Source organism: Nelumbo lutea, chromosome 1 (assembly GCF_056320005.1).
Source record: "Nelumbo lutea isolate HS-2025 chromosome 1, American lotus-T2T, whole genome shotgun sequence".
Classification (NCBI taxonomy): Eukaryota; Viridiplantae; Streptophyta; class Magnoliopsida; order Proteales; family Nelumbonaceae; genus Nelumbo; species Nelumbo lutea.
Genome location: NC_142684.1, coordinates 110,063,462 through 110,086,284, shown reverse-complemented (window position 1 = coordinate 110,086,284; position 22,823 = coordinate 110,063,462). Strand labels below are relative to the sequence as shown.

At 38.3% G+C, this 22,823-nt stretch overlaps 1 protein-coding gene across 10 annotated transcripts in view; it reads left to right on the top strand.

Annotated features, from left to right (window-relative positions):
- LOC148876758 (calmodulin-binding transcription activator 3-like) overlaps positions 1-22,823 on the top strand; it is a 55,102-nt gene that overhangs the window by 25,003 nt on the left and 7,276 nt on the right. For 6 of the 10 annotated variants that reach the window (XM_088968480.1, XM_088968470.1, XM_088968459.1 and 3 more), the window contains exons 4-13: positions 4,212-4,327; positions 4,534-4,622; positions 4,955-4,997; positions 7,996-8,173; positions 8,333-8,455; positions 8,589-8,914; positions 9,943-10,455; positions 11,500-12,194; positions 12,333-12,915; positions 13,236-13,559. In XM_088968480.1, the coding sequence (XP_088824606.1) occupies positions 4,212-4,327; positions 4,534-4,622; positions 4,955-4,997; positions 7,996-8,173; positions 8,333-8,455; positions 8,589-8,914; positions 9,943-10,455; positions 11,500-12,194; positions 12,333-12,915; positions 13,236-13,559 (2,990 nt within the window). Of the gene's footprint in view, positions 1-4,211; positions 4,328-4,533; positions 4,623-4,954; positions 4,998-7,170; positions 7,299-7,995; positions 8,174-8,332; positions 8,456-8,588; positions 8,915-9,942; positions 10,456-11,499; positions 12,195-12,332; positions 12,916-13,235; positions 13,560-22,823 lie in introns of those variants that run through there. The other 4 variants (XM_088968512.1, XM_088968503.1, XM_088968518.1 and 1 more) reach the window with 2 other exon arrangements.

Here is a 22,823-nt window from a genome sequence, read left to right as displayed (position 1 = left end):
ATGACTTATGGAAGTTAGGGTTATAGCACTTATACCCTTTCTAAGTCCTTGAGTAGCCAAGGAAGACACTTAGTAGCTCGTGCATCTAACTTGTCTAAACCAGGCCCCAAGTTTTGAACAAAACAAACACATGCAAAATGGAGCCAAGGTAGGAAACAACACCGAGAAGGGGGATTGACTTTCAAGGATGGACATGGGCATCCGATTGATGAGAAAACAAGATGTGAGGACAACATCACTCCAAAAATGCTTTGGGACATTCATATTAAGCATCAAAGACCGAGCGGTTTCAAGGAGATGTCGATTTTTCCGTTCAGCTACACCATTCTGTTGTGGGGTGTAGGCACAAGAAGTTTGATGAATTATCCCCATGGTGCTCTAAGTATTGCTGAAATGGTATTGAGGTGTACTCTTTGGCATTATCAAAGCGAAGAATTTTAATATGAACACCAAATTGGGTATGTATTTCAGCATAAAATTTTTGAAAAATAGAGAACAATTCACTGCGATCTTTCATAAGATAAATCCATGTCATCCTTGAAAAGTCATCAACAAAAATTACAAAATACTTATAGCCATTGTATGACATCACTTTGATCGGACCCTAGACATCAGAATGAACTAAAGAAAAATGACTCAAGACACGACTATCAACTCTTGGACTAAAAGAGACTCTATGATGTTTCCCAAGTTGACATGACTCACAATCCAAAGATGAAAGATGACTCAAGGAAGGGACCAGCAACTTTAGAGCCTTGAGAGGAGGATGGCCAAGTCTGTAGTACCATTGAAGAGGAGTAAGAGACGACTAAAAAGCTACTGGAGGGCCACCACCATCAAGGTAATACAATCCACTTGCCTCATGCCCTTCACCAATCTTCATCCCCGTCTTGAGATCCTGAAACACACAAGAAGAGGGATAAAAGGTTATGGAACAATTAAGTGACTTGGTTAATCTACTAACAGACATAAGGTTAAAGGGGAACTTGGGGACATATAAAACAGATGATAAAGACAAGGAGGAGAGATCAACATCACCAACACCACAGATGGAAGATTTAGAACTATTAGCAAGAGTAACTATTTGAGATGTGGAGGACCGAGAAAGAGAAGAAAATACATTAGGAGTCCCAGACATATGGTCCGAGGCTCCAGAGTCAATGATCCAGTGTGAAGGCTTGGAAGCCAAGCAAGCCATACCTAAATGGGCAAGGGTAGTTGTGTTCTACTGAGATGTCTGAAGGAACTACTCATATACTACACGGGGTACACTCACCATCTCCTTCCCAGAAACACTAGTAGATGTGGAGGGGATCGGGTCAGTTTGCTGACTTTCAGTAGCTGTACCACTACCCTTAGTCACAACATAGTTAGTCCAAGTGTTGGGTGGACCATGTAAATCATAGCAGAAATTAACCGTGTACCCCTCTAATCCACAGTATGTACACTTCCTAGGGGCATTACTTCTTCCTCTACCATGACCTCCCCCTGAGTCCCGACCTCCACTCCGGCCACCAGCATGGTTAAACATGGGACCACCACGGTTACCTGGAAGTCCACGACCACCACCACCAACACCTCTATTTCCACGGCCTCCCCCTCTAGTCACCACAAAACCAGATCTGTCTGAGAGAGAAGAATGCTCTATAGACTCAATAGATGTCCTCCTAAGATGGGCAAAAACTTATTCAAGTGAGAGAAGAGCAGACCCCCCCCAGTATTTGTGCTCAGACAGGCTCATATTCAACCTTCAAACCCACCAGAAACCTTGTCACATCAAGTTGCTCACGCTGTTGTTGCTGAATCTGAACATCCTGTGTCAGAGGATGATACACATTGAGCTCATTTCGGATATTCCCCAGACTTGCATAGTATTCCTCCAAGCTTTGACTGCCTTACTTCAGATTAAAGTACTCTTGGTACAACTATACACCCTAGTTGTATTGTCTTGCCCGGAATACAGTTTCTTAGCATGATCCCAAATTTCATTAGTTGTACCTAGGAACATAAAGTTCATGCTAATTTTTGGTTCCATGCTATTCCACAGCCATGTCATTATTTGTGCATCTTCCTGTTCCTAGTCACTAAACCCTAGAGAATCAGAGGAGGGTTTCTCCTCTCTCACATGTTTTACTTTTTTCTTGGCTTTTAAAAACACCTCCATAGATTTTTCCCACGGAACATAATTCTCACCATTCAACTTAATAGATGTCATGTGAACATTTAGGTAATTTGGAGAAATCATAACGCCTGTTTTATTGTCATTCCCATCTCCAATCGATGCCATCTTAACTAATTCGCCTTACCTCACAAAGAAATCATTGCTATATGTAGAGTATTCACCTTCAAATATTCAGCACAACCTCACGCACTTCCACAAAACTTATCTCACTTTCAGCATCACCAACTTCTTCAAATACACATTACACATCAAATACAAAAGCTGAAATCACTCAGTCATTAAATCAAACACCTGTACTGCACACTGCATAACTACTCACACACCAAATACAAGAGCTGAAATCACTCAGTCATTAAATCAAACACCTATACTGCGCACTGCAGAACCATTCACACACCAAATACAAGGGCTGAAATCACTCAGCCATTAAACCAAACACTTACACTGCACTCTGCAGAACCAACTTGTACACAACTGAACACTCTTCACCCGAACCTTCTCTCTTCATACCATCGAATAGAGAGCTTCCTACAGAGAAAAACGACCACTCCTTTTCAACCCTTCCCTTAATCTCCCAGGGTTCTTGAGAAATCTGTAAAACCCTAGAGAGGAGGGCGATAAAAAAACTGGGTAAACCATAATAAAAGAGCAAGACGAGCAGATCTGAACTTGTTACATGCCCTCTGATACCATGTGAAAACCTTATTTAGTCCTAGGTTACATTAGAGAAGAAGGAGAAGAAGAAAAAGAAGAAGAGGAGAAGAAGAAGAAGAAGAAGGGTTCGGCCAGTAGAGGAAAATCAGTCCTCTCTCTAGTCGACCCACTTGTATTTATCTCCAATAACATAGTTACAAGAAAGACCATATTGTCCCTCATAAGTGATGGGGCACATAACTTAAACTTAAATAAAACAGACATTTCACTCTCAAATAGATAAACCCAAATGACCAAAATACCCTTGTTTTGTGTACTCTAACACTATTAATATAGCTCATAATCCGGTACAGCGTGATAGAACTAGCATATTGAAGTAGAACGACATTTTGTCAAAGAAAGGGTTTCATCTCAAGAAGTGTGTTTCCCTGTATATCACCTCCAGCATGCAGCTCGCAAATCTTCTCACCAAGGCTGTTCCAAGGAAGAAGTTAGAGGCAGACCTATGCAAGTTGGGAATGACAAATATCTATTTCCAACTTGAGGGGGAGCGTAGAGAACACTGATGTGGACCCCACTGATGTGGTTCCCACTGTGTTTGTATATGGCAGCATATTTCTGTTAGTTATGTCATTGTTAGTTGGTAGTTATTTCAGCTTTATTATTAGTTTATTTGCCATGTAAGCAATAAGGGCAATTCAGCCCTTTTACAATTAGTCAACATATATAAATATTAAGAGTGGGTCGGCTGATGTTAAGACTGAACCCTCTCTTTTCAAATTCTCTTCGTATGCTTCTTCTCTTCTCTCCTCTCTCTTCTTCTCTTCTGCAATTTCTTCATTCTTTTTCTTTTGAATTCAAGATTGATAGTAGTCTTGATCAACTACTAGAAAGAATGAGTTAATTATGAAGCATGCCAAGTATCCCTAAAGTAGGCTGGAATATGCCACCTAACAGCATACTGACTCTTATTGATGACAAACTAATTCTTGAAAAAACTCTAGGTGTGTTTGGATTAAGGTGGAGCATAAAAAAGGTCAAAATGGAAAGGTGAACCCACCACTTTCCAGATTCTATGGTTTGGCTGTGAAAATATAAACCTGCAGCATCTGGAGAACAGAAGATTTTTAGCTACACTTCCATCATTTCAGTGGAAAATCAAATCCTTGGGGGGACTACTCATTCTAGAAGCCCCCAGTTTTGTTTTTTCTTTCTGTCCCACCCCCACAAATCCAAAAAAAAAAAATTTAGGTTTTGGAAACATCACTGGTTATGCACTTTGGAAACATTACAATTTCCATTATTCAGTTTAATGATTTATGCCTGGTTTAAATTTTGCAAACATACCTTCACTTTACAACCTTTTCTTTTCCAGGTGGTTCACTTTTTCTTTTTGATCGAAAGGTCTTGAGATACTTCAGAAAGGATGGTCATAACTGGCGGAAGAAAAAAGATGGGAAGACAGTAAAGGAAGCTCATGAGAAATTAAAGGTAGGTATTAGCAAGAAGAGTACTTTTGTTTGCTTTTTTCATGATTATGCATTTGGGATGTTTCTTTGGTATTACGTTTTGTAGGAACCAAATTTCCATTAAGGTCTTTGTCATTTCATTGAATGTTTATCATTGTGATGTAGTCCCCTTGATTTAAGGAAATGTTTATGTTGATTAGTTAGTGTTTTTGAAATTTACAACTTTAGGCTGGAAGTGTTGATGTGCTACATTGCTACTATGCCCATGGTGAAGAGAATGAAAACTTTCAAAGACGAAGTTATTGGATGCTTGAAGAGTGAGTATGCAACAAGTTCATATTTCAAATGTTATTTAAATGTTTAGTAATTCATTTCAAAATGTCAATGCATTTGCTTTACTGTTTACCTTTCAATGCATAACTTATTATATGCCAAAAAATATATTGGTTACATTAAAAAAGAGAATTAAGGACATGTGGAAGTTGGTTTTGACTTAGCTGTGGCAGTTATTATTGTTAAAACATGAATTGCTACGTTATTTTATAAAAAAAAATCATCTTTTTGGTTCTTTTAACTTTTTTCTGTTTAGTGAAGGGCTTTTGTTGTGTATCATCTGCACTATTTCTTATCTATCTGCCCATTTTTGTAGGGGTTTTATGCACATTGTTCTTGTCCACTACCGAGAAGTCAAGGTTATCTTATTCTCTCTCTTGCCCACTACTGAGTCCCCATATTTTGTAGCTCTACTTCTGATTTTCACTTGACTCCATTAGTTACTTCAGTATATTGTATTTCTAAATTAACTTTATTTGGTTTTTAAAGTTAATTATGAGAACATATGGAAATCCATTGTTATATTTTTATTCAATTATTTTTCAAGTATTTATATGGCTGCAGATCAGAACTTGGTGAAATTTACAGATGTTTGGAGAACAGGAATAGGTAAAACCAATATTACATGAACACCTTAAATGCGAGTGAATGAGAGAATTATGAGGTAATTTTGGGAAAAATATGAACTGTCTAATTCAAAGAATTTCAGGTAGGGAAAGAATCTTAATATTGAATTGGGCAAAAGAGGATAAATAGAGAAACAAATTACAGGGTTGGATCAAGGACTATAAGTCTGTTGGTCTTGTTATCTCTTTACAAGGTGCTTTTATGAAAGGTAGACATGTTTTGAAATTATCTTGTAGCCTGTGAATGTATAGATTCCAAAGCCAGGAATCTTAATATTGGATTGGACAAAAGAGGATAAATAGAGAAACAAATTACAGGGTTGGATCAAGGACTATAAGTCTGTTGCTCTTGTTATCTCTTTACAAGGTGCTTTTATGAAAGGTACACATGTTTTGAAATTATCTTGTGGCCTGTGAATGTATAGATTCCAAAGCCAGGAAGGGAAATCCAACCTAACATGGAAAAGCTGATTTGGTGAAAGTTTATGAACATGTGGAACAAGGTTCTGTGGATCAAATGATGACTAGAAAGGGTTTTGTATGCTTTTCTCTTTTTTATTTCTCAAGGAAAAATTGGCCCTTCCTCTACACCTGAAAATATTTTCTTATATATAATAAACTCTCTTTGTTATTGACGACCAAGACAAGGTATGCATCTCATTTTGTCACTGTTGCTACCATTTTTGAAAAAAGAATCACTTGGATTATTTTCCAAATCAAGGGGTTGAGGCAAGGGGCACTCTGTTTGGGATCTTTTTTATTTGGTGGTTTAGGTTCTGTAAAATTCTGTCCAAGCAGAGGATAGTGGAGCTATTTTCCTCTTTTTCACAGTGAAGACCATGATAATAGCTTAAGTGTATTTGAAATTAGTACCTTTACGGAGATTGGGAATCATGGGAATAATGATGTTTGAAATTGAAGCTATGAGAATGAAATGAAATTGAAGAGATGCAGGTGAAAAATCCAACTTCTCCACTTCTCTTCAGACGTCATCCTATCTAACACCTCCTCTAGTAAGCCCCACTCCACATGATCATAGGCCTTCTCTATATGAATTTTACACATGAAATCCAAAACACTACTTCTAATTCTTGAGACCACACATTTTCTTGCAATCAGCACCCCATTCAATATTTGTCTACCCTCCACATGCCATCTGAGTTGAACTAATAATTTCATGCATCACTAGCTTCAACTTTCAAGACAAAACTTCTGCAGTGATTTTATATGGGCTTGAAATCAAACAAATTGGGCGGAAATCCTTAATTCTTATCACTTCATGTTTCATGGGAATTAAAGAAATGAATAGCATTTGCTTGGACAGAATTTTACAAACCACATTGATTTGTAATATACTCTAAGAAGCCTTATAAAAGGCTATATTAAAACCATGCGTGCAGAACCTATATTAAAACCATTTTATATACCTAATTCTTATCCCTAATTTCATGTATCATGTATTCTTTTAATATACTCTAAGAAGCCTTATAAAAGGCTATATTAAAACCATTTGCGCCCAGAGCCTTATCACCCTTCATTCCCTTAACATCCCCCCCCCCACCCCCACCCCCCACCCCACACCAAAAAAAAAAAAAAAAAATCCTCATCTTCAAACTTTCTTTCCAACCACTCCATAAAATCTTCATTTTTATTAAACTCCAACTCCCCCAAAAGACACAGTCTCTGTTGTGAAGATTTATATAAATTCTTATAAAAGCCTCTAATCTCTTCAACTATCTATCTTTGATCATCCACCAATTTATCCCCCACTTTAATCTTATAATTCGGTCCCTTCTTCTTTCCTTTGTCATTATGTTAACTTGATTCTGATATCCTAAAAGATTATTTAATGACCTATTCGATAAGCCCAAGTTCATGCAGTTTGGACATCTTTTGTGTTATAGACCAAACTATGAACAACATGCAGTTTCAATAGAACAGAGGAAAGACCATGGTCATTCAGATTCCTGTTGAGACAAGCAAAAGGTCTACCAACTGCTCATTTAGATGAATTCCTTGATCTGCAAATGAAAGGTTATTTTCCCATTCCAAGTACTACTATTTATAAAAAAAACATGCAGTTTTTTGAAGAAATTTCTATTGTTAAAGTTATTTGCATCTTTAAATTAGAGTCTTATTAGTTCTGGGGCTTATTTTGGTAGGAACTAGAAATTGGTTTAGAAATAGTTTTAATTTTTAATCATATCACGTTGATAATTTTATGGGCAGCCTCCCATTCAAAAGGTTTAGATGGGGCAGGAGTTTCATGCCTTACCTCAGCAAGAAAGAGCCCAAACAAGGGTGCCAGCTGCACAGAAATTTCAAAGGTGGAGAGAAATGACCCATAGGCCATAGAGTCATCATCACCACCCATGCCTTAACCCAACTATATGGGATTGACTACATGAATCCTGCTTTGCCAATCTGTTCTATTTAAATCCATATCCACTGTTAAATAAATTACTAGTGCTTAAATCATTTCTTTCTACTACCCATGTCCTTTTTGGTCTACCCCTAGCTATTCTAGCTCTTCAATGCGTAATAAACCACATTGAAAACATAGTCAATAGTCTTATCACTATCCCTTAAATTTTAGTGCTTAGAAATATATCTTCTAAAGCATTTATGACATTATTTTCTAATATCTCGTTATCTAATATCTTTGCTCCATATTTCCAGGAACATGTGTGACTATATGGTCCGATTATCTAAAGGTTTTTCTATTCTACAGGGAAGCAAAACAAGTTTTGGCCGCATGAAAGATACTGAAGAAGCTCTGCCTATTTATCAAAAGGGCAGTCCTGTTTCTTCCAGTTCTTTCACAAATCATACTCAAATGACATCACAAACAATGGATACCATAAGCCTGAACAGCACCCAGGCATCAGAATATGAAGATGCTGAATCGGGTACATCTCTTATCTCTCTATTTCTACTTCAACATTCTTATATCATTTAATGTTTGATGTAAGTATGCTTAGTGATCTAGGTTGGTCATAATTTACTTAATATGTTCACTATCAAAATCCTATGTTTCATTGCAAGTTTGCTGAAAATTGATATGGCAGATAATTACCAAGCAAGTTCCAGATACCACTCTTTTTTCGAGTCACAAGAATGTGAAGGCGGTGCTGTGATGAACAAGTTGGACACTGGCCTGTTGAACTCGTACTATCCAGTGGACTGTCAAAGTAAAAAAAGAAAAAAAAAACTTCCATTTATCTTCCCTCCTCCTCCCCCTCCTCCTCTTCTGGTGTATTTCTCATCTGTTACAGTCATACGGCATGACTTTTAACATGATAGTGTATTTGAAACTATTGCCAGATAATTATCAAGGAAAGAAACCAGCTGCTCCTGGACTGAATTTTGTCTCGCTTGCTCAAGAAAATATAGGTAGGGACCATAATGATGTTGACTTTAGGCCAATGGCAGAACCCCAAAAACAGATTGACTTGGCATACTGGGAAAATGTCTTAGGAAATTGTAAAGCAGGATTTCAAGGTGCTGTTTTTCAACCATCAGTTTTTCCCTCACAATCTGTTACCATGGAGGTCATTGCCAAACAAGAAAATGTGATTCTCAGACAGCTTCCAACAGAAGAGTTTAAGCCAGAAATTGTGGGCCATGCAGATGGCCAAGAAAAGTGGCAGGTACATAATGTTCAATATTAATGTAATATTGTAAGTCCTAAATCTTAGTGAAAGTCAATGTACCGTAAGTAATATATCAGAGGAAAGGTTATCTTCTATTATGGGGAGACTAGTATTAGTAGACCTTCAAAGGTGTGAAGGCTTCTGGTGAGAAGAGGAGAAAGGGATATTATCTTCCGTCTCTCAACATAAACATTCAAAAATATTTAGAAAAATCATAGAGGGTCCCTAAGGGCAACGAAAATCTCAAGAAAAGACTAAAGATTTCATATTACAAAAGCACCATTACAAACTAATTTATTTTCATTTCACCACATATTTGCTTCACAGGAAATATCGTTTTTACTAGTTTTAAAAAGTGTGTGAAAAAAAAGACAAAATTGCAATCTGTTTGTTTTTCTTAATTGACACTATGTATTTTTATAATCTGTTTGTTTTCTTAATTGATAATGAAGGAGAATATATTATTAAAAGAAAAAAGGTATTAAAGTTGCAATCATTAAGTCCCCTGGAATAGGGAATTGGACTAAAAATCCCTTTACAAGAGGTCAGCAAGAACACTAAGTAGAGAAAATCTCCCATGAGCATGTTATCTACAAGGAAAAACTCTAGGGCATTTTTTATTTTCTTTTTTCTTTATTGAGAGGCTAAAATATAGAATTTCATTAATCAAGAAAAACCCCTGAACAACTAGAGGCTGTACATTGGGAATATGCAAAAAAAAACTTCCAGGCAGAACTAAAAAACCAGCCCTTGATTGTTCACAAAAAGATTTTCATACACAAAAGATGAATTGTAGGTCATTCCTTTAAACAGTTAACTCCTCTCTACCCTTCCTGTACAATAATATCTGCCAAAGAATCAGTTGATTGAGATTATTCTGAATGAGATGTAAAATTGTTAGTATTCGACCAGATTACCTTCTGTAAACTTTCATTATATTGTATGCAACACTAGAGAGAAATTCTTCCTTTCCTCATAATCACTGATTCACTTTCTTTTGGGTTCTATTAAACTGGTGTGATCAGAATGCTTCTGAAGATAATTCTTCACACATATCCAAATGGCCTGTGGAGCAGAAGTTGCATGAGGATTCAGCATATGACCCCAAGGCCTTTCATTTGCATCTTGATCAGCAAGATGGGCATCCTGTTCAAGATGACTTTCAAATACAGCCTTCTGGTGTGGGACTTGGCAGTGTTCTGAAATCAAATTCGGAGAGTGATCCAATTATGGTAGGGCATGCATACAATGCAAAACTGTCATTAGATTTCTCTCAAACAGAAGAAGGCTTGAAGAAACTTGATAGCTTCACCCGGTGGATGACCAAAGAACTTGGAGAAGTAGATGAATCTCATATGAAGTCCAGTTCTGGTGTTGACTGGAATTCTGTTGAAAGTGGAAATGGTGTTGAAAATTCCGGGATGTCCTCTCAAGTGCACTTGGATTCTTACTTATTGAGCCCTTCCATCTCCCAGGACCAGCTTTTCAGCATTATTGATTTCACACCAAACTGGGCCTACACCAACTCAGAAGCCAAGGTAATTGAATTTTCTTTTGATTGGTAACATCTTAGATTTTACTAAAAGAATTAATGAGTGATATAACACAAGAGGTAGTGTGCTGTGCCATACACCCCAAAATACATTTAGGCTAGCTTACATAAAGTCAAATTCTTGATTGATAGCCCACCAATATATCTGGTTTCTGGTCACACTTTGTCTTGCGATTTATCAACTGATTTAAAGACCTATGTGAAGGTTGCCCTTAACTCCCTAGTTGCAATTTATCAACTGATCTAATTCCTTAGCTACTTGGATTTCTCATACTACACTCATCAAATTTTAAATTTAGATTGTTGAAACACTTCTTGTCAAGGAGGATTCTGCCACCCATTGCTGTCCCACAAGGTATCTTGTACCAAAAAGGGCTTCAAAATGTTTTCTTCTTTTCACCTAATGAGCATACTTTACTAAAATATTATCAATCAAAGTGTCTCTTAAATGTATATCTTAGCATGTCTATCTTCCCAAACTGTCCATAGAACCATGGCCCTGATGCATGTCCAAGTGAGGTTCACTATCTTTTCTGGAGGAGTGAAGAGAGGATCCAAAAGGAGACTCTTTACTTCCCCTATTGGTGTCCACCTCCAACCAAATAGAGAGAAGAAAAGTTCTCAAATACCAGTGGTAAAAGGGCAAGGTATTACTAAATGGTACATACTCTCACATTTTGCCTTACATAGAAAGCAAAAATGCGGTGAGATGTACCAATTAGGTCTTCTCCTTTGAAGGACACTGCAAGTGTTAATGTTTAGGTAAACTAACTCTCAATAAAATGCTTTTATTTTTGCGGTCAACTGGACCTTTCCACGCTACTTTCACTGGAAATTGCCAAGGAAGGGGTGCCAAGTTATTTGAAATTAATCTTGCCATTTATTGAGTATTCCAAGTACTATTTTCGAGCTTTAGATACAATTGATGTTCACCATTGCTTGGATAGCTATGGAGGTAATGGAATTGAGATTCTTCACTGCATTATGTTCTTTTTATTGAAGGAATGTATTATCTACACATTTTAAACAGGTTCTAATTACTGGAAGATTCTTGAGGACTCAACAAAATGCAGCAAACTGCAAGTGGTCATGTATGTTTGGTGAGGTGGAAGTTCCAGCAGAGGTTTTAGCTGATGGTGTTCTCCGTTGCCATGCTCCACCACACACAGCTGGGAGGGTCCCTTTATATGTAACGTGCTCCAACAGGTTGTCTTGTAGTGAAGTGCGAGAATTTGAATACCGTGTCAGGCATAGACCTTACATGCCTGCTACAGATCCGTGTAGTGGCAGTACAAGTGAAATGGTTCTTCATGTACGTCTTGGAAAGATATTATCTCTGGGATCTTCCAGTCACCCAATCATTAGCAATGTTGGTGAGAGATCTCATCTAAGCAATAAAATCAGCTTATTAATGAAGGGAGATGATGATGAATGGCTCCATATGATAAAGCTTACCTCAGAGGAGGAGTTTTCCCCAGGTCAAGTAAAGGAGCAACTGCTTCAAAAGCTATTGAAAGAAAAGTTGCATGCATGGCTTCTTCAAAAAGTAACTGAAGATGGAAAAGGCCCTAATGTATTAGACAGGGAAGGGCAAGGTGTGCTGCATTTAGCAGCTGCACTTGGTTATGACTGGGCCATAGCACCAACAGTAGCTGCAGGTGTCAGTATCAATTTCCGTGATGTGAATGGATGGACTGCACTTCACTGGGCAGCATATTGTGGCAGGTAGACATGATTCTTCTATTCTGTATGGTTTGGTTTTCTTACTAATAGTTTTGCATGTTCTATTCAATCTGTAGTATGTCATGACAATATGTATTTGTTTTTGGTGGTTTCTTCTTGCCTGAACTCTCTTTGATTCAGAGAACGCACAGTTGTTGCCCTTGTCACCCTTGGTGCAGCACCCGGAGCATTAACAGATCCAACTCCCAAATTTCCTTCAGGTAGAACCCCCGCCGACCTAGCTTCCAGCAATGGACACAAAGGGATTGCTGGTTACCTTGCAGAAGCTGCCTTGACCTCCCATCTTTCATCCATTACATTGAAGGATTCAAAGGATGGCGATGTCCTAGAAATACCTGGACTAGAAGCTATACAAACTGTTTCAGAAAGGAATGCTGCTTCGGAATGTGATGGTGACCTGCCAGATGGGTTGTCACTTAAGGACTCACTAACTGCTGTCCGGAATGCAACTCAAGCTGCTGCACGTATACATCAAGTATTCAGGGTGCAGTCATTCCAAAGAAAGCAGTTAACTGAATACAGCAATGATAAATTCGGAATATCAGATGAGCATGCACTTTCGCTCTTAGCTGTCAAGACACATCGAGCAGGACACCATGATGATCCTCTGCATTCTGCTGCAATACGAATACAGAACAAATTTCGTGGTTGGAAGGGGAGAAAAGAATTTTTGATAATTCGTCAAAGAATTGTTAAAATCCAGGTGCATTACTATTTAGTTCCATGGAAAAAAAATTATATTTCATTTTCCCACGAGATTTACTTTCTTCTGTATTTATGACATTGTTGAGAAACCTTCCAGGAAGAAAAAAACATAATAATTTTGCTATTTTTCATTTTCTTTTGTATGATTTGTTTTTTTAAATTAGAAAAGAATTTACCAGAGAAGTTAAGGTCGTTCTTCTTCATAGTGGTTTTTTAAGTCCATTTTTTTGGGTTTCGTAGTTCATTAACTTTCACATGTGGAAATAATTTCAAATCAAGTCAGACAGTTCACAAATTTTAACTTTCTTCATTTAATAGGCCCATGTGAGGGGGCACCAGGTGAGGAAGCGCTATAAGCGTATCATCTGGTCAGTAGGAATTGTAGAGAAAGTAATTCTTCGCTGGAGAAGGAAAGGGAGCGGTTTGCGTGGCTTCAGACCAGAAGCATCTATTGAGGGATCCAACACACAGAGTGGGTCGTCCAAAGAGGATGATTATGATTTCCTAAAAGAAGGTCGAAAGCAAACAGAGGAAAGATTGCAGAAAGCACTTGCTAGGGTGAAGTCCATGGTTCAGTATCCAGAAGCAAGAGATCAGTATCGTAGGCTGCTGAATGTTGTTACAGAATTTCAGGGAACAAAGGTACTTCGCTTTCTTAAGACTTTGCACTATACTTGTAGCAAAATCATGTTCTTTTTGGAACAAGTTTTCCATTATTCAATGGATAGGAAATATGCACCATAAATAGGAAAAAAAAGTTGTCTATATTGAGGCATACACCATTTAAACAAGTAGTGCATTGAAGTTTTTTCAGGACTGGGTTCTAAACTTGAAGCTGGAAGTGAGATCTTAACCCCATAATTTTCTATTCACTCTCAGAATTAAAGATTTTTCTCAGAGTAAGAAAAATATGATTTCTAAAACATCAACATTACTATTCATGATTGTCAATTGAAATATAGTGGTGTCAAAAAACAAACTGAAAATGCCTAATCTTTTTAGATAGTTTTTTTCTTAAAGCTGTGCTTGGTTTGAAAGAAAAGGAATCTTTCAAACCAAAACAGACTATATATACTCTTAGAATAGTTTACTTTACATTTATGTTTTTATTCTGCTTAGTTAGGGTCAGTTTGTTCTGTTTAAAATAGCTTTTTATCACTGTTTATGTACTGTAACTACAGCAGGGGCACAAGGGTCCTTTCCCTTTTCATTATGGTCACCCTATATATAATATTATAATCTGGCTCCAGTAAACTGAGTTCTGTTCGCCAAACAACTCTCTTCTCTTCTCTCTCTCTTTCCTTCTTGTTTCCTACTGTTCTTTCTCTGTTAAGATGGTATCAGAGCAGTTCTACTGGGTTTGAGAGCCAGATTGAACAAGGTTTTTCCTCTTCATCTTGCTGTCTTCTCCAGACTGAGATAAGAAAAGCTGACCTACAACTGGTACAAGTTTTCTACTTTTTTTTCTCTCTTATCTTGGTCATGTACCAAGAGAAAACTCTATGAAGCAAGTCTGCTGAATGCTGTCAGAAAAAATTGTGTGGTTCAGACCTCTTTTCTGTGGATTGTGTGATCCTGTACCTGGGAAGGGGATATCTGTAGGTCACGAATGACCTGTTATTTCCCAGTTTTGGTGTAATTACAATGTTATGAGGATCTCTCCTGGTGGTTATTGTGCTTAGATAATCTGGAAGATTGGTAGGCTGGAACTGTTAATTCTGTACAGGTCTGAAATCAATCTAAACATACCTTTATTTGGAGAATTGGTGCTGGTCTGTGTTCAAATTGTATCCAAACTGAAGTGTGTGCATGTGGATTGCTTCTCTGGTGTGTTTCTAGGACCTTTTTTTTTTTGTGTCAAGAGGGATCCTAAGTTGTGTGTTGAAACTGAATAGTGAATTTAACCATGTTCTCTAAGAATTTTGCAACTTGTAGAGTTTTAGGAGGTCAAAACGGAATGAGTGGGGGGATGGATATGAGTTTCCCCATGGCTGTAATTCCCTTTGATGAACTAAACTACCTTGAGTAGTCTAGGGGAATTAAACTCTATATTACTGCCAGGGAGAAAATATGGTATATTAATGATAAAGTGAAGGAACCAAAGACTGGAAGTGCTAAACATGGCAGGTGGAACCAAGAAAATAGTATGGTGATGTCGTGGCTCTTGATTTCCATGCTACCACAAGTAAGAACATTTATGTGGGTTGAAACATCTTGTGAAATATGGGAACAAGATAAATCTACATATTCGAAGCAGAGGCACTATGCAAAAATATACCAACTGCAAGTTGAATCCTCCACTTTCAAGCAAGGGGAGAGAAATCTCTCAATGTACCACTCAGATCTGACATCAATCTGGAAGGAATTGGATCATTGTCAAGATGTAAATTGGAAGTGTGATGAAGATGCAAAGACCTACAAGTCACTTGTCCCCCAGCAACGAGTATTTGCTTTTCTTTTGGAGCTAAATCCTACATGAGTCTATTAGGGTACAAATCTTGGGAAGTAAGGATTTACCTTCAGTTCAGGAAGTTTATGCCTTGGTTCAATCTGAAGAGAGTAGAAGTGTGATGAATTGTGCAAAGGGGGAGCCGGTTGCACTAGCAGTTCGAGGAGATACAAATTCAAATGTCGAAGGCTCTTTTAAGAAGGGTGATTCACAGAAGAGAGTGGATGAGAAAGACAAGATTTGATGCACTCACTGTCAAAAGTTCAAGCACACTAGAGACCATGGTTTTAAAAGGCGACTAAGGCAAGGCGAAAGGCGCATGCCTCAAGGCAAGGCAGCCAAATTTTACCTGGCCTTGGTAGCCTCAGTCTCAGCTCAAGGGGCGTAAGCCTTAGTTTTAGTGAGTTGTAGGCGTTTGGCCTTTTGCCTCAATTTACATGAGGTGGTAGCCTCAAGTTAAAAGGGTTTTGGGTGGGGAAAACTTGATTTCATGATGGGTAATTTTGGAAAAAAATAAAATAAAATGTGAAAACCTAAAAAAATGTGGGTTTCCATTGACCAAAATTACTATTCCCCCTTTTTGGTTCAACCAAACTCAAGATTTCAAGAAGACTTCTCAGTTCTCATAGACCGAACTCAAGATTCAAGATCAAGAATATTGGAGGGAGGAAGACAAATTGAATTGTGCATACAGAATATAGGTCCTCCTCCTCCTTCTTCTTCTTCTTGAATCGTCCGTACTGTGTAGTGCGTACAAGTCCTCTGCCGCCTCCTCCTCCTCCTCCTATATGAATCCAGATTCAATATTAAAATGCATTTCAATATTTCCTGAACTGAAATGCATTCCAAAAATATATTGAATCTGGATCAATATTAATTTGTTATATTGTTAATTTGTTATTTACTTATTTATTAATTTGTTGTTTCAATGAACATGATAAGTGTTGTGATGATACATATTGCATACAATGAACATGATATTTTTATTTATTAATTTGACTACAGATTTGTTATTCTCATTTGAATGTTTCCTTATTTTTGTTGATTTATCCTTGGGTTATTTTTTATACAAATTTTGGCATGTTCAACTTGATTTGAACAATCAGTAATTGTTGAACAATACATCAAGTCACAAACAATTGTATAAACATCCAATTGTTTATTTTTTTCATAATTTTTAAGTTTTTAATTTGAGGCTCATGCCTCGCCTCTTTAGCACCCAACCACCTTGCCTCCGCCTTTAGCCTTTTAAAACCTTGCTAGAGACACATCCTAAATGGACTCAGGAATTGAGTAAGAAATCAGCATTTGATCAAAGTAAGAAGTCAGCCCAATAGAATTAGAAGAAATATAACTCAACAAATGTGGCATCTCAAGAGACTAGTCCCATGGTACCTCAAGACCAGTACTCTAGTTCTGACCCCAAGGAAGATATTATCAACTCTTTTCTTGACTATATGGTAGGACACTTCTCTAGATGGATTATGGACCTACTCCTACCTCCTTTGCATTTACATCGGGTAACACTACCACTGCTTTCCATGTGTCATCTCATACATCTGATTCCCCCTGGATAATTGACTCTGGAGCCTCGTATCACATGACTAGTAAGTCAACATTATTTCAGGAATATAATCTCCTCTCTAGGAGAGACAATGTGAGACTAGTTGATGGATCATTCTCCACTATAACCGACCAAGTAACCATCTCCTTTCCTTTCGATCTTACCCTCTTTAATGTGTTGCATGTTCCTAAATTATCTATCAATTTACTTTCCATTAGTGGTATTACTCATTCCTTGAATTATTCAGTTACCTTCTTTCCTTCTTCGTGTGTGTTTCAGGATTTAGCCTTAGAAAAGACAATTGGTAGAGGAAGCGTAGTGGATGGTATCTACGTGTTGGAGAATAAATCCAACCTTGTGGCTACAGAGTCCTTAAGTTCGTCTAGTGAGAGTCATGCCTACTTATGGCATAGTTGTCTTGGTCATCTTTCTTTTGAGTCATTAAAATATCTGAATTTTCGTTTCAAATTGTCTATTCTGATGTGTGGGGCGTTGTTCCTCTACTTTCTGAGACTGAATATAAGTATTTCATTACTTTGGTTGATGACTACTCTAGATATACTTGGGTTTATTCTATGCAATCTAGATATACTTGGGTTGAAAGATTTTCAACGCATATTTTTATTTAATTCCAGACTGAGATTCATATTTTCCAGTCGGACAATGCAAAGGAGTACTTCCACAGTGATCTCACAGAGTTCTTTTATTCGTGTGGATCTCTTCATCAGAGCTCTTGTGCTAGGACATTGGACACCCCAGCAAAACGGTGTTGCTAAAAGAAAAAAATCGTCATCTTCTCAAAGTGGCTCATGGATTATTACTCCATATGTATGTTCCAAAATACTTTTGGATGGATCATGGATGCAGTTATTTGTACTGCATATATCATCAACCGCATATCATCTCGATTACTAGAGTATAAGGCCCCGCATCAGCCATTGTTTCTTACGGCTCCTCTGTCTCCTATTCCAATGCATGTCTTTGGGTGTTGTTGCTTTGTTCATGACTTGTCCCCTACTTGCGGTAAACTCAATCCTTGTGCCATTCCTTGTGTTTTTCTTAGTTACCCTTTATCTCGAAAGGGCTACCGATGCTATGATCCTACTTCACGCAAGTACTATGTCTCCATAGATGTATCCTTCTTTGAGAGCCAACCTTTTTTCTCGGTTTCTTCTCAAGGGGAGAATAGGGTTGAAAAGAAACACACCCAAGCTCAATTACCTCCTCTTCCTAAAACTCCTTCATTTCATGTCTTCTTTTGCCACTACAAGAGACAGTAGAGTTCAAGAGTCGTGGAACCTGAAACTATGTAACCCACATCATCAGACTCTCCAAAGGCATCATCATCAACCAGGTACACTTGTTCCCATTGATATGCCTTGTCCTCTTGATATTGATCCCCTTATTATTGATGATCTTGATGTTCCTATTGCTCAAAGAAAGGGTGTTAGATCTTATACTATTAATCATCCTATCTCTCACATTGTGTCCTATAATCATATCTCACCCCAACTGTATTATTCAAAAAAATCATATCTTACCTTCATACCGTGTGTTCCTTTCCTCCGTTGACAGTGTTTCTATTCCTAAGAATGTGGTAGAAGCTTTATCCAAACCTAAATGGACGGCAAATGTAATGAAGGAAGAAATTAATGCCTTGCACAAAAATGACACTTAGGAATTGGTGGTGAAAGAATGGTAGGATCCACCTAATGGACGCCAAAAAGGTTGCGGAATGGGTGGGCGAATTTCAAAAATTTTTCTACCTTCTTCCAACTGGGAATCATATTCCCTGAATTAGAATACGATATTCAAGGATCCTACTTGAACCATAATCGAACCAGATCTGAACCAAAATGAAAAGGAGGAATTATACCTGATCCAGAGAAGCAGTATCTCCCAAAGTTGGAGTTCACGCCCAAAGAGGACACCAAGATCCACTCCTGCTGAAGATGACACAGCTGTATGTGGAACGGAACCAGCAGAGTGCGTCCTACACACTAGATCCTTCGCAAGAATCCTCTGGAAACTCTGAGCACCAAATCTTTTTCAGTCTTTTCTGCAAAACTGATGTCAAGAACTGATTTCTTGATTTCTTTCTTCTTCAAAGATCGAATCTTGTCAGAAAGAGTGGGGGCGGCTGGAGGAGATCTCCTGAGACGAAAATGGCTGAATTGCTTCTCTTCTCTCTAGAGTGTGTATGAGATCCAATCTCAATTAACAGGATGTATTCTTCCAAAACCCTTAGGTTCGAAATCTCTTTCTATCACTTAGGGTTTCTCCTCTTTTCTTCTTGATTAAGAAACCTCCTAATTAGGAGTTATCCCAATCCAAATCAGTATTTGGATAGGGGATGATCTTAATCCTATCTGCAGATTAAGTTAGCTTACTCTTGATCTTATCAGGAGGTTTCCAGATTCAAAACTGATTTTGAATTTGGTCTCCCATAGTGTATAAGGTTAAAGGCCCAATCCTTTTGCTAACTTTAATCCTAAATTCGCCCCATAGATGGGTGATCATATCAGCCCAACTCGAAATGGGCTTTTGGCCCATTAAGTATTCAGTGCTTAACTAGTCTCTAGTCTGCTGCCCAGTTGGGCTTCTTTGTATGGCGTGGGACCCAAGCATTGATCTACACACCAACCACATGGGTTCGGCCCATCCTTTATTACAAGGCCCAGCCGAATTCACTGAAAGAGTTCAGTGAACTCCTGAGCCTATCACATGGACCCTATGGGCCCAACACTTGCATTAAGTGGTCCCTGGGCCAAGCCATCTTATAAAAACGTAGGGACTGTGGGCAGGTGCAAGATTAGCCCATCAGGTACTATCCTAAATGGTCTTACACTTAACCTCTCAGCCCTTAATGATCAAGCACTGCCCGACAAGAGAGGACCTCTCCCTCGACTGCAAGGAACAGTGCCGCACTCTCTACTCACATGGATCCGGGAATTAAAACCTTTTGCAAACACTTTGAAACCGTACATATATATCATATATAAATTTTGCAAAACAAAATTCCAACGATTGAAATCAACTGCCGACAGTTTGGTTTCCATCAGAGAGAGTGCATTCCCGATCATTACCTTTGTCCAACAAAAGGGTTGATCCTGTCACTATGATCACCCACTCAGATGAATTCTTAGACTGCCCCAACATGCCCAGGTTTTGACCCCCGCTAGGGGTCAGGTGTAACTTTCTAGTTTTGCCCATCTGTCTCCAAGGTCCAGGGCAATACTAGAAATCTGGTCCGGTTCAAGGATTCAAGTAATCCTATATTGCATGTGCCTTGGGTCTTACCCTGGTGGCCGAGACAGGCCATCCCAACACTTGGTGGCACAATAGTATCAGCCTTGGTAGGATAAATCTCCCCAGACTTATCCAATGGCTGTGAACATTTAAAACTAACACGAGTCTCTATAAGTGTCCAGTTTTAGGGTCTTACACAGAATTATACCAAACAACATGAATCAAACATACACTTTATTTATTTACACTAAATGTCAAAAGTACATCAAATCGGATTGAAGCTAAGGGCATACAAAACTGTCTAACAAGTGGATCCTGAAGGAAAGGAACCAATGGGATGCAAGAGGGTGTTCACTATGAAGCATAGTGTTGATGGTATGATAGAAAGGTACAAAGCTAGATTGGTGGCAAAAGGGTTTAAACAAGTATATGGAGTAGAGTATGCATAGACCTTTGCTCCAATAGCCAAGATGAATTCTATCAGAATCCTCCTTTCATTAGCAGCTAATCTTGACTGGGAACTTCACCAGTTGGACATTAAAAATGCATTATTGAATGGTAACCTTGAGGAGGAGGTGTACATGACTCAACCTCTAGGTTTTTGTGCCAAAGGCAATGAGAAGAAGGTGTGTAGGTTAAAAAAAATCATTATATGGGTTGAAACAATCACCTTGGGTCTGGTTTAGTAAGTTTCTTTTAGCTATACATCAAATGGGATTCAGACAATGCCATCTAGATCATACTCTATTTGTGAAGAAAGGTGAAGGAAAAATTGCAGCTTTAATTGTGTATATTGATGACATAGTGGTCATAGGAGACTGGAAGTCTGAAATACAGAAGCTGAAGAAATTCTTAGCCACTCAATTAGAGGTGAAAGATTTAGGCCCCTTACGTTATTTCATTGTGATTGAAGTGACCCTCTCTCAAAAGGGCATCTTTATTTCTCAAAGAAAATAAGTACTAGATTTATTAGAGGATACAAACAAGCTGGGAGACAGTCAGGGGGAGGTTATGAAAGATGTGAAGAAGTTCCAAAGACTTGCAGGGAAACTCTTATATTTGTCTATGACCAGGCCTGATATTGCCTATGCAGTGGGTGTCCTTAGTCAGTTCATGCATAATCCTAAGACAACTCACTTCGAAGCTACAGAAAGGATCCTTAGATACCTCAAGAAGTTCCTAGGAGCTGGTTTGTTATTCCAGAAACATGGGCATTTGAAGGTAGATGCCGATTGGGCAGGGGCAGTCGATGACAGAAAGTCTACCACTGGGTATTATACCTTTGTGGGAGGAAACTTAGCCATCTGGAGAAGTAAGAAGCAAAGTGTGTTGGCTAGGTCCAGTTCTGAAGCGGAATGTAGAGCTATGTCTCATGGAGTTGTTGAAATCATGTGGATAAAAAACCTGTTAGGTGAATTGGGTTTGCAGTTAAAAACCCCATGTCACTCTATTGTGACAATAAAGCTACTATCAACATTGTTGCTAACCCAATCCTCCATGATAGAACAAAACATATTGAAGTGGACAAGCATTTTATTAGAGAAAAACTTGTCAGTGGAGAAGTGTGCACTCCATATGTCAACTCAGAAGAACAACTTGCAGACATCTTCACCAAGGGCCTTCATCACGTGCGGCCTAATAATTTGTGTGACAAGTTGGGCATGATTGACATCTATGTCCCAACTTGAGGGGGAAGTGTTGGAATAGTTTACTTTACATTTATGTTTTTATTCTGCTTAGTTAGGGTTAGTTACTTCTGTTTAAAATAGTTCTTTTATCACTGTTTTTGTACTTTAACTCCAGTAGGGGCACAAAGGTCTTTTCCCTTTTAATTATGGCCACCCTATATATAATATTATAATCTGGTCCATTAGATTGAGTTCTGTTCCCCAAACAACTCTCTTCTCTTCTCCCTTCTCTCTTCTCTCTCTCTTTCCTTCTTGTTTCCTACTGTTCTTTCTCTGTTAAGACTATTCATATTGTCAACAATATGAAAATGCCTAGGCACAACAGTTGGACTGTTCCATTCGACCTAGGTGACCAGGGTTCAAATCTTGGAAATGGCCTCTCTGTGTATCTGTAGGGGTAAGGCTCCATACATCTATCCCTCCCCAGACCCTGCATTGGTGGGAGCCTCATGCACTGGGCTGCCCTTTTATTCATGTTGTCAACAAACAACAATATTACTATCGTTCTAAACATTCAACACAAGTTCAATATTTGATTGCTTCAAAAAGCCTCCTTTGGAAAGAATGGATTTACAATCCTGTTTCAGTCCTGTACCTAAGTCTGCCCCCAATCTTCAATGGAGATTTCAATACAATCTATTTATTTAGGCTGAGATAAATTGTCTGATCCATTCAGTCTTGACTCTTGAGTATGCAGTGTAACTTTTTATGTCAACTCTTCATATCTGGTTTTCCAAAACTGGTGAAGATTCAATCTCTTCCTGAGCATCATCCACTACAACCATTTTAACCAGAGTAACTGACCCCACCATAGGGAGATTACTATTTCTTTCACCATTTGAAGACCTACATCAGATTGAACTTCCTGAGCTATCACTTCATCTCTTTTACTCCCAGCTCTTTCCTTCACTATCATGTCAGACTCTTGATCTATTGTCTCTTTTCTCACACTTACA